This window comes from Oncorhynchus keta, chromosome 9 (assembly GCF_023373465.1).
Source record: "Oncorhynchus keta strain PuntledgeMale-10-30-2019 chromosome 9, Oket_V2, whole genome shotgun sequence".
Lineage (NCBI taxonomy): Eukaryota > Metazoa > Chordata > Actinopteri > Salmoniformes > Salmonidae > Oncorhynchus > Oncorhynchus keta.
In genome coordinates, this window is record NC_068429.1 from 33558577 (window position 1) to 33572087 (window position 13511).

Genomic DNA, 13511 nt, shown 5'->3' on the forward strand with positions numbered 1-13511 from the left:
ATCTAAGGAAGTGTCAAGATTTTGCATCTCATGATAAGCTTTAGACCACACTATCTACCTAGAGAGTTTTCTTCTGTATTTTTAGCTGTCTACATACCACCACAGACCGAGGCTGGAACTAAAACCACACTCAATGAGCTGTATTCCATCTTAACATAAGCAAACAGGAATCCGCTCAACCAGAAGCGGTGCTCCAAGTGGCCGGGGACTGTTTTGCTTGCACAGATTGGAATATGTTCCGAGATTCTTCCGATGGCATTGAGGAGTACACCACATCATTCACTGGCTTTTATCAATAAGTGCATCGAGGATGTCGTCCCCACAGTGACTGTACGTACATACCTCAACCAGAAGCCATGGATTACAGGCAACATTTCCACTGAGCTAAAGGGTAGAGCTGGCGCTTACCAGACGAGCTAAATAACTTCTATGCTCGCTCCGAGGCAAGTAACACTGAAACATGCATATGAGAGCATCAGCTGTTCCGGACGACCGTGTGATCACGTTCTCTGCAGCCAATGTGAGTAAGACCTTTTAACTGGTCAACATTCACAAGGCCGCTTGGCCAGACGCATTACCCGGACGTGTAGTCCGAACATGCACTGACTAACTGTCAAGTGTCTTCACTGACATTTTCAACCTCTCCCTGTCTGAGTCTGTAATACCAACATGTTTCAAGGAGACCCCCATAGTCCCTGTGCCCGCACCAACAGCTCCACGGATGATGCAATCTCAATTGCGCTCAACACTACCCTTTCCCACCTGGACAAAAGGCACACCTATGTGAGAATGCAATTCATTGACTACAGCTCAGCGTTCAACACCATAGTGCCCTCAAAGCTCATCACTAAGCTAAGGACCCTGGGACTAAACACCTCTCTGCAACTGGATCCTATACTTTCTGACGGGCCGTCCCAGGTGGTAAGGGTAGGTAACAACACATCCGGCACCCTGATCCTCAACACGGGGGCCCCTCAGGGTGCGTGCTCAGTCCCCTCCTGTACTCCCTGTTCACTCATGACTGCACGGTCAGGCACGATTCCAACACCATCATCATGGCCATGGACCCAAAATATCAAGGTTTTGTTCCCCGAGGCACTTAGTTATCACGCTCTCTCACTTTTGCCTTATGGCAAGGGGCTCCATCATGCTGAAAAAGGCATTGTTCGTCATCAAACTGTTCCTGGATGGTTGGGAGAAGTTGCTCTCAGGGGATGTGTTGGTACCATTCTTTATTCATGGCTGTGTTCTTAGGCAAAATTGTGAGTGAGCCCACTCCCTTGGCTGAGAAGCAACCCCACACATGAATGGTCTCAGGATGCTTTACTGTTAGCATGACACAGGGCTGATGGTAGAGCTCACCTTGTCTTCTCTGGACAAGCTTCTTTCTGGATGCCCCAAACAATCGTAAAGGGGATTCATCAGAGAAAATTACTTTACCCCATTCCTCAGCAGTCCAATCCCTGTACCTTGTGCAGAATATCTGTGGCTTCTTTGCTGCTTTTCTTGACACCAGGCCATCCTCCAAAAGTCTTCGCCTCACTGTGCGTGCAGATGCACTCACACCTGCCTGCTGCCTTTCCTGAGCAAGCTCTGTAGTGGTGGGGCCCCGATCCCGCAGCTGAATCAACTTTAGGAGACGGTCCTGGCGCTTGCTGGACTTTCTTGGGCGCCCTGAAGCCTTCTTCACAACAATTGAACCGCTCTCCTTGAAGTTCTTGATGATCTGATAAATGGTTGATTTTGGTGCAATCTTACCGGCAGCAATATCCTTGCCTGTGAAGCCCTTTTTGTGCAAAGCAATGATGACGGCACATGTTTCCTTGCCGGTAACCATGGTTGACAGAGGAAGAACAATGATTCCAAGCACCACCCTCCTTTTGAAACTTCCAGTCTGCTATTCGAACTCAATCAGCATGACAGAGTGATCTCCAGCCTTGTCCTCGTCAACACTCAGACCTGTGTTAACAAGAGAATCACTAACATGATGTCAGCTGGGCCTTTTGTGGCAGGGCTGAAATGCAGTGTAAATGTTTTTTGGGGATTCAGTTCATTTGCATGGCAAATAGGGACTTTCAATTCATTGCAATTCATCTGATCACTCTTCATAACACTCTGGAGTATATGCAAATTGCCATCATACAAACAGAGGCAGCAGACTTTGTGAAAATGAATATTTGTGTCATTCTCAAAACTCTTGGCCACGACTGTACAGCCCTGGAGACAAGGGATGTCTGTGTCTCTCTGGGCTTACCACACAGATCCAAGAGATTACTTCTAAAATGGGTGACAGAATTTTCCTTGGGGTACATTTTGCTCGGATCGGTAGAGGCCTATCACTCTAATCCAACAGTGACAGTCGATCATTGCTGACTGTCGTTCCAGTAATACTGTCTGCCAGTCTAGACACACACCTCATCTTTAGAAGGTAGTCTTCTGCTCCACTGGCTCCCTAAACCTGACTCATTGTGACTCCGTTTTCCCTCAGCTAATATTCACTGCAGTCTGTTATCACTCTGTCTCTAGCCTGTCTCTCATTCTCTCTCTCTCTCTCTCTCTCTCTCTCTCTCTCTCTCTCTCTCTCTCCTCTCCCTTATTCTCTCTCGCTCTCTCACTAATTAATTATCTCCTTAATGTTTTTCTATCCTGATCACTGGCACATCGGTCTCTCCAGTTCCTCTTTTGACAGTGACCTGTGAAACAGAACTGCGATCTAACCGTAGCCTCCGGCAAGGGTGCTCTAGGAGTTTATACTGCTCCTTTTCTATCTCCAACTTTGTTGCTACATTCTCTCAGGGTCCAGAAGAAAAGCGATAAGAAACTGGAGAGAAATACAGCACAAATGCAGTCAAGTACCAGTATGTCCTTTTCTTAACTACAATGCAATGTAATAAACTGATAACCAAATCCGATTTCAAAGGTTTAATCTCCCGGAGAGATTAATATCTACTGTATATTTTTTTCAATCACTTCAACTTCACTTCAACGCAATAACTCCTAGTTTCAGTGCAATACCAAATAAGTCATGATTTAGTCTTATACACACCGTGTCTGAAAGCCTTTCAGCCTGCTGGATGAGGCTTGGGTCATAGTGGGAAAATCAATGCTAATGCATTTCTTACCTATTTTCCTACAGTGTAAACAAGCCATATGAATTAACTATGAGTGGCAGATCTGTCGGGTCCTGTGCCATTGCCCTAGCCTGCTGTCATTAGAAAAGCTCCTCTTGGAGAGGGGAGAAGATAGATGGCAATATCAGGCGCTGTGCCGCTTGGCTGCCAGTCAAGTCCAATTGCATCCATTTGAAATTCCAGTTTAGTCAGGTAGAACTATACTTAGAGGAAGATGCTTATTGCCCAGAACCTAATTTCACCCATGTAGAGTGCACCTTAATTCACCCACATCCACAACAGAAAATAAACACACATACACACACAAAGGAGCGCACGTACACACATACAAACAAATGTAGACACACACAAACATACATGCAGGCATGAAGACACACATGGCCCGGTGCACACATGCACACACACTAAAGCACGCACATACTGTACACGTACACACATGCACACACACACAAACAGCTGCCATGCTCAAAGCGACCTAGCTACTTCTCAAACACATAATCACACACACACACACACACACACACACACACACACACACACACACACACACACACACACACACACACACACACACACACACACACACACACACACACACAGACTCAAGTATATATAAAAAAAAATGCTAATTTAGGACATGGACAGCTGTGTGTATTGTAGAGTAGAACAGTTCTAGAAATGAAGATCAAATTAACTCTATTGAGTCATACTGCAGGCATTTTCTAAGAGTGATAGCAAGAGAGTAGTTTTGAGGTTGACAACAACAAAACAACGACTTGGCATGTATAATACACTTTGAAGCAAATCAAACATTTAGAGTATGAAAATGAATATGTAGCAATGTTCTGAAAAGCCAAGACACAGCCAAAACTCTCCTATCCTGGCTCCACAATCTTCCGCAGAGTGAAATAATACGCAGTCAAGCCCAACAGTTCATAAATCATTGAGATGGCTGAGAAACAGGCAAAAAGGACAACTCCACTCATTATAAAAGATAGATGGATGGCGGAATAAATCGCACAGCCGCCAAGACATGACGGACCAGAGAACACACAACTCTAAGACAGAGTGCCAGAGAAGGGCTGACTGTGTGTGTGTGTGTGTGTGTGTGTGTGTGTGTGTGTGTGTGTGTGTGTGTGTGTGTGTGTGTGTGTGTGTGTGTGTGTGTGTGTGTGTGTGTGTGTGTGTGTGTGTGTGTGTGTGTGTGTGTGTGTGTGTGTGTCTGACTTTATTTGAGGGTTATGTACTATTCATCGTGGCTCTATACAGATACAAGGCCTGTGTGTGAATGTGTGTGGGTGAGCGTGTGAGTCGGCCTTGCACAACATCAAATCAAATCAAAATGTATTTGTCACATGCGCCAGATACAACAGGTGTAGTAGACGTTACAGTGAAATGAGGACTTAGAAGCCCTTAACCAAAAATGCAGTTTGAAGAAAATACTTTTAAAAATGCAAATAGTCTGGGTAGCCATTTGATTAGGTGTTCAGGAGTCTTATAGCTTGGGGGTAGAAGCTGTTTAGAAGCCTCTTGGACCTAGACTTGGCGGTCCGGTACCGTTTGCCATGCGTTAGCAGAGAGAACAGTCTATGACTAGGGTGGCTGGATTCTTTGACAATTGTTAGGGCCTTCTTCTGACACCGCCTGATATAGGTCCTGGATGGCAGGAAGCTTGGCCCCAGTGATGTACTGGAACGTACGCACTACCCTCTGTAGTGCCTTGTTGTCGGAGGCCGAGCAGTTGTCATACCAGGCGGTGATGCAACCCATCAGGATGCTCTCGATGGTGCAGCTGTAAACCTTTTGAGGACCTGAGGAATCATGCCAAATCTTTCAGTCTCCTGAGGGGGAATAGGTTTTATCCTGCCCTCTTCACAACTGTCTTGGTGTGTTTGGACCATGTTAGTTTGTTCGTGATGTGGACACCAAGGAACTTGAAGCTCTCAACCTGCTCCACTACAGACCTGTTGATGAGAATGGGTGTGTGTGCTCAATCCTCCTTTTCCTGTAGTCCACAATAATCTACTTAGTCTTGATCACGTTGAGGGAGAGGTTGTTGTTCTTGCACCACACGGTCAGGTCTCTGACCTCCTCCCTATAGGCTGTCTCATCGTTGCCGGTGATCAGGCCTCATTCTCAAAACTTTTGGCCACGACTGTACAGTAGCTCATAGCTCCTGCAGTCCTCTCCCCCGGCCAGGCATTAAAACACCCGGTTGAACTAATCAAACTCTTTATTGTCCTATTTTATAGTTTCCGCCCGTGAGTTTAGGTGGCAAGATGATTAGTTAAATCATGCATTTAAGTGTCTGATTGGAACTAAACCTGTCCGTCCACTCTCCTCTCCAGCTCTCTGGTGTGCCAGCCATGGTTTGAACATTACAGTGCTGTGTAATAAGACCACGACTAAAGCACCTCCAATACCTGAATGTAGTTGTAAACCTGCAGTCACATGATCACAGGCCCAGACTTGACCCATAAAGCCCCACTGCAATACTCTATTGTAAACACTGGACCCATTTCCTGTCCCCTGATGCTTAATCCTCTACCCACTGAGTGACATTGGATTGTTGGTTGGTCTGTGGCAATGGACGTGGTTGTGAATGTAATTGAGTATAAGAAGTGGGTTCATTGCATTTACAATGCAATATTGCAGTGGGGATAGTAACTAACTAATAATTTTGCTTTGTCTTACTACACAGCACTGTAATTTTCACACCATAACAATTGACCAGATCACAACCGTGTATCTGTGTTCTTGAGACAAGTAGAATACTGAATAGAGAATTTAAAAAGCTTATTGCAATTTCAATGAGGTAGTCATCAAGGAATGAATGAATCAGGAGACGAATGAATGATCGAAAGCAATTGTGCCAGTATGTAGCATGTGTAATCAGCCCATTCTGTGCCCATTCTCACTTTACTCATGAAATCATTGTTATTACCATGGTGCTACAAAGGTACATTCATCCCCAGTTATCCATCTTTACACCATCTGCCAATGAAGCATGGACTTGTGAGTCATAAATACATAAATGCATCATGAATACAATACCTTTGGAATAACCTTGTTGAATAAGTTAATCAGCTCGTTCAAAAAGTAGAGTTTAGAAAAAAAAAAGTAGACATTTAGAAAGTGTCACACATTCACTAACGCTGAATTTAAATGGAAACTGTATTTATAGTGTGTTTGGCTGTCACATCACACTTCACACATTGACATGTCTCTGTAGACTATGACATGGAAAAGCATTAATAACCATTCTATATTGAAGGACAATTTTTATTCATAGCCTAGATCCTATATGGCACCCTATTCGCTATATAGTGGGCCTTATGGGCTCTGGTAAAAAGTAGTGCACTAAATATGGGATAGAGTGCCATTTGGGACATAGATATACACTACATGACCAAAAGTATGCTTGTCGAACATCTCATTATGCAGACAATCTGGAATTTTCATGGCATTATTATTTCTCATAAAAACTAGAAGAGAAGCATTTAATCTCTCGTCAACACTCAATCAGGAAATACTGTATGTGCAGTTATAGGCATGTTGCTCTGTTTTGAGCCAGCTTCAGCTTTGCTAGGTGTTTCTTTGCTGCACTTGACCGTATTACCAGACAGTAATCAAGATGGGACAAGACCAGAGCCTGAACAACTAGTACAGTTGTGTCATAACTCCTGTGACGATCTGAAGGATCAGGTTACAGTGGGTCTGCTCTGTAGAGCAGAGAGGGAGAGCGGGAAGTCGGCTGTTTTATGGTCGGTCATAAAATACGCTGTCCCTAGTCTCTGTAGTGGTCAAGATTGGAATGTAAACTGTGGAACACAGAGAGACACTTGGACATCAAAGGTTTGAATAATTCAACTATATTTATATTTTTGAGAATGTGGGAGGGGGCTGTGGACACTTAAGAGGGCAGTCATGACAAGTGTGTTTCATTTGGTGATCTCATGAAGGACAGGAAACACATATAACTGTATCTCTTAAAGTGTACATTATCCAGCTGTCAGGTTTACATCTAAATATTGTGAACCGTATGTGATTAAACATGAAACAACTTGTGAAAATATGTAATGTGATATGAAAATATGGGTTTTCATGTAAAGTTAAACAAATCATTGGCCACGCCCACATGAGCATAGACATTACGTTGGCGTCATGGACCGCCTTTTCCCACGGAGTATAAAACTACTTCCAACTAAATGTACATTAAGTCAGAGAACGCTGGGATGGAGTCCCCACATTGGAATGGCTACAATTCTATCGACCATTAGACCAGAAAATATGGAGCTGAGGCTACATGTTGACATGGTTAAGAACTACAACTCTATCGACCATTAGACCAGAAAATATGGAGCTGAGGCTACATGTTGACATGGTTAAGAACTACAACTCTATCGACCATTAGACCAGAAAATATGGAGCTGAGGCTACATGTTGACATGGTTAAGAACTACAACTCTATAGACCATTAGACCAGAAAATATGGAGCTGAGGCTACATGTTGACATGGTTAAGAAATACAACTCTATCGACCATTAGACCAGAAAATATGGAGCTGAGGCTACATGTTGACATGGTTAAGTACTACAACTCTATTGACCATTAGACCAGAAAATATGGAGCTGAGGCTACATGTTGACATGATTAAGAACTACAACTCTATAGACCATTAGACCAGAAAATATGGAGCTGACGCTACATGTTGACATGGTTAAGAACTACAACTCTATCGACCATTAGACCAGAAAATATGGAGCTGACGCTACATGTTGACATGGTGAAGAACTACAACTCTATCGACCATTAGACCAGAAAATATGGAGCTGAGGCTATATGTTGACATGGTTAAGGACTACAAGTCTATCGACCATTAGACCAGAAAATATGGAGCTGACGCTACATGTTGACATGGTTAAGGACTACAAGTCTATCGACCATTAGACCAGAAAATATGGAGCTGAGGCTACATGTTGACATGGTTAAGGACTACAAGTCTATCGACCATTAGACCAGAAAATATGGATCTGACGCTACATGTTGACATGGTGAAGAACTACAACTCTATCGACCATTAGACCAGAAAATATGGAGCTGACGCTACATGTTGACATGGTTAAGAACTACAACTCTATCGACCATTAGACCAGAAAATATGGAGCTGAGGCTACATGTTGACATGGTTAAGAACTACAACTCTATAGACCATTAGACCAGAAAATATGGAGCTGACGCTACATGTTGACATGGTTAAGAACTACAACTCTATAGACCATTAGACCAGAAAATATGGAGCTGAGGCTACATGTTGACATGGTTAAGAACTACAACTCTATAGACCACGGAGACCAGACAGCTGTAGTTTTGGCTACACGGCTTGAAATGGTTAAACTCTGAGACTATCGATCACTGCAGAATAAGAGTAAACCCTAGACGTATAATTACTAGTCTGCAGCTGGAAAGTACGTAAGTGTAGTAGGAGAATACCGACAATACCGGCATCTATTCTATGCAACAACCATCTGTATGCCTGACGTATCCATTATGAACACAACCAGAGACTTTCTGCCGATTGACTCTTCAGCAGACGGACGGGCGACCACAGGGAGAGACAACAAGACATACACTCGTAAATATGTAAATTGCAATTTATTTTTGAATGAGCGGTCGTTCATGTAAAGTATTAGCAATTTCTATGAGTGTTGTTATTAGCTATAAGTTTCCCGCTCTTGAGCATCCCACAACCCCTTTCCTTTGTCTACTAAGCCATCATACTGGTTTAGCCCACTAGGGACTTATAAATGCATTGTGTTAGTAACCAATATCTACTGTTAGTTTGTTATGTATGTTGTATGTTGCTGATTCATCATTTAGGCTAGGGTTTGTGCAGATATCCAAGGGTTTGCGACGTTCAGTAATGAGAACTGATGAGGTAGTAATGATACATTAATAGAAGACTAATCAATAAGATGTGAAAATATCTGAAGAGTTGATTCGGGAAATAGAGACTCTATAAACATTTTCCCATGGTGACCCAACTTCCTAGTTATTTAAAGTTTACATGACTAGTTTAATCACGTAGTAATAATTACACATAGAGAAAATAACAGTCTTCACATTTAATGATTAGTCACAGACACAACATTATGGTGCCCCTTGTGAGGAGTCTAAGATAGAATGAGGTCTTCATGATTGAATTAAGTATATATATTAATTGTAAAAACATTTTACTGTACAAACAGACTGCGTTAGATACGATACGAATAGAGCCCATAGAAGTAGTCCCGGTGTCGCGTATCTGATGACGTCAGGGTGTCTTAGGAGTTGGAGAAGGCCAGCATCCCAGAGTCGCCTCTTCACTGTTGACGTTGAGACTGGTGTTTTGCGGGTACCATTTAATAAAGCTGCCAGTTGAGGACTTGTGAGGCATCTGTTTCTCAAACTAGATACTCTGATGTACTTGTCCTCTTGCTCAGCTGTGCACCAGGGCCTCCCACTCCTCTTTCTATTCTGGTTAGGGACAGTTTGTGCTGTTCTGTGAAGGGAGTAGTACACAGCGTTGTACGAGATCTTCAGTTTCTTGCTAATTTCATGCATGGAATAGACTTCATTTCTCAGAACAAGAATAGACTGACGAGTTTCAGAAGAAAGTTCTTTGTTTCGGGCCATTTTGAGCCTGTAATTGAACCCACAAATGCTGATGCTCCAGATATTCAACTAGTCTAAAGAAAGCCAGTTGTATTGCTTCTTTAATCAGAACAACAGTTTTCAGCTGTGCTAACATAATTGCAAACGGGTTTTCTAAAAAATATAAAAAATATTCCAGCTACAATAGTCATTTACAACATTAACAATGTCAACACTTTATTTCCGATCAATTTGATGTTATTTAAATGTACAAAAAATTGGCTTTTCTTTAAAAAACAAGGACATTTCTAAGTGACCCCTAACCTTTGAACGGTAATGTATAATCATTTGCAAAACTTTCGAACCCCCCGAATTGTCATAACGGGGTATGTAGGATGTTATGTAACAAAATGTGGCTGTAATGTAACAAAACCTTACCAAAATATTGATTTCCTTGTCATTTTCATGTCAGAGAAGGTGTAACCCACTTTTCAATCTTGTGTTTTATTATTTTGTTTTGTTAGCAGAAAGGGCCTTCATTTATAGTTTCTGACAGACACCGACAGCTCAAGAACAGTAGTTCCCATCTTACACAAGCTTTTTTGCAGACAATGTTGTCTGCCTTCTCCTCAGTGTGTGAGAGACATTCAATATCCCTCGCCTTGACAGTACAGTCCTGATGAAGTTATTCAATCTGTCTTTACAAAGGAACACTACAAGTTGGATCTTGAAATGTAAATAACGTTACTGGTTACTGCATCCACAGTTTTAAGGCAAACCGACAGCCCAGCAGTGTTTAATCGCAGGGATTTCCTGTGCAGGGCCATTTCTGAGATAGCCATGCAGGCAGTCACTGGGGTATTGTATCCAATTTACCTGAGTGCTGGTCGATGATTCAAAAACTAAAGCCCATTCTGATCAATACAGGGGTTAACCAAAGTGATGCGTGTTATCTATTCCTCTCCTCCTCTCGCTCTCACTCTCTCACTCTCGTATTCTCTTTTCCTTTTGTATCGCTCGCTCTATCTTTGTCCCTTAATTCTCTACACCTCTATTTTCAGTCACTATCTTATTCTCTCTCACTGGTCCCATTGTCCATTTCTCTCCACTGTTTCTATGTTGTCCACCGGAATTAGGATTTCCAAAACCCTGAGAGGCACAACCTCTCGATTCAGCATATTTTCTCTCCCCTCTGACGTCAATTATAGCATAGTGACAAGTCATAACCTTTCTCCTGAGAACCCAATCTCCATATATTTCTCCGTCTCCCCAGCTAAGATCCACTACCAACCTGCTCTACCCATTCAGAGAGAACACCTCACACAGAACATGCCTGTTGGGCACTTGATGAAGTTTGTCATCACCTACCAGATGGTCAGTACACACACACACACACACACACACACACACACACACACACACACACACACACACACACACACACACACACACACACACACACACACACACACACACACACACACACACACACACACACACACACACACACACACACACACACACACACACACACACACACACACACACACACACACACACACACAGTCAATAACACCATTTATTAACACCTTTGGCTCATAAGAGACTTGACACACATTGATAATAACAAGGCTTTTCTCATATAATGTTCAAAATATATCCTCAGTGTGTACTGTATATGAACATGATTTGTTAAAAACAAAATGTTAGTCTAAAATAAATGTGAGATAATCTTTTTTTTATAGTGGAAATCAAGATTATAAATTGCCTGGCTGGAATGATAAGACAGTACATTGCACAATCAGATGGAACTGTGTAAATAGCATTTTAACATAATAGATTTAGCAGGTTATAACTTGTGGGATAGACACCAGCTGGAATGCGGTTTTAACCATTCGGCATTCAGGATTAGAACCACCCGTTGTATAATATAATAATAATATACACAGTGGGATCTCTTGGGCACCTGTAAACATAGAGGGAATATCAACAATAAGGTCAACACATAACTACAGTGGGGAGAACAAGTATTTGATACACTGCCGATTTTGCAGGTTTTCCTACTTACAAAGCATGTAGAGGTGTGTAATTTGTATCATAGTTACACTTCAACTGTGAGACACAGTATCTAAAACAAAAATCCAGAAAATCACATTGTATGATTTTTAAGTAATGAATTTGCATTTTATTGCTTGACATAAGTATTTGATACATCAGAAAACCAGAACTTAATATTTGGTACAGAAACCTTTGTTTGCAATTACAGAGATCATACGTTTCCTGTAGTTCTTGACCAGGTTTGCACACACTGCAGCAGGGATTTTGGCCAACTCCTCCATACAGACCTTCTCCAGATCCTTCAGTTTTCGGGGCTGTCGCTGGGAAATACGGACTTTCAGCTCCCTCCAAAGATTTTCTATTGGGTTCAGGTCTGGAGACTGGCTAGGCCACTCCAGGACCTTGAGATGCTTCTTACACAAACACACAGCCAGTTGCCCCCAGTTGCCCTGGCTGTGTGTTTCAGGTCGTTGTCATGCTGGAAGACCCAGCCACAACCCATCTTCAATGCTCTTACTGAGGGAAGGAGGATGTTTGCCAAGATCTTGCGATACATGGCCCCATCCATCCTCCCCTCAATACGGTGCAGTCGTTCTGTCCCCTTTGCAGAAAAGCATCCCCAAAGAATGATGTTTCCACCCCCATGCTTCACGTTTGGGATGGTGTTCTTGGGGTTGTACTCATCCTTCTTCTTCCTCCAAACACAGCGAGTGGAGTTTAGACCAAAAAGCTCTATTTTTGTCTCATCAGACCACATGACCTTCTCCCATTCCTCCTCTGGATCATCCAGATGGTCATTGGCAAACTTCAGACGGGCCTGGACATGCGCAGGCTTGAGCAGGGAGACCTTGCGTGCGCTGCAGGATTTTAATCCATGACGGCGTAGTGTGTTACTAATGGTTTTCTTTGAAACTGTGGTCCCAGCTATCTTCAGTTCATTGACCAGGTCCTGCCGTGTAGTTCTGGGCTGATCCCTCACCTTCCTCATGATCATTGATGCCCCACGAGGTGAGATCTTGCATGAAGCCCCAGACCGAGGGTGATTGACCGTCATCTTGAACTTCTTCCATTTACTAATAATTGCGCCAACAGTTGTTGCCTTCTCACCAAGCTGCTTGCCTATTGTCCTGTAGCCCATCCCAGCCTTGTGCAGGTCTACAATTTTATCCCTGATGTCCTTACACAGCTCTCTGATCTTGATCATTGTGGAGAGGTTGGAATCTGTTTGATTGAGTGTGTGGACAGGTGCCTTTTATACAGGTAACAAGTTCAAAGAGTTAATACAGGTAATGAGTGGAGAACAAGAGGGATTCTTAAATACTTATGTAAATACTTATGTAATGCAATAAAATGCAATAAAATACTAATTAATTACTTAAAAATCATACCATGTCATTTTCTGGATTTTTGTTTTCGATTCCGTCTCTCACAGTTGAAGTGTATCTATGATAAAAAAAATTATAGACCTCTACATGCTTTGTAAGTAGGAAACCTGCAAAATCAGCAGTGTATCAAATACTTGTTTTCCCCACTGTATATTGTCAGTATACATTTTACAGTGCCTTCAGAAAGTATTCACACCCATTTACTTTTTTCCACATTTTGTTGTTTTTCAAAGTGAGATTAAAATTGATTTAATTGTCACTTTTTGTCAACGATCTACACAAAATTCTTTGTAATGTGAAAAAT

The 13511-nt window shown here is 42.4% G+C and overlaps 1 protein-coding gene across 2 annotated transcripts in view; it reads left to right on the top strand.

The window, feature by feature from the left end:
* Positions 1-13511, top strand: part of si:ch211-127i16.2 (probable flavin-containing monoamine oxidase A) — a 46670-nt gene that overhangs the window by 11202 nt on the left and 21957 nt on the right. For both annotated transcript variants that reach the window (XM_052525725.1, XM_052525724.1), the window contains exon 8: positions 11038-11138. In XM_052525725.1, coding sequence (XP_052381685.1) covers positions 11038-11138 — 101 coding nt within the window. The remainder of the gene's footprint in view (positions 1-11037; positions 11139-13511) is intronic.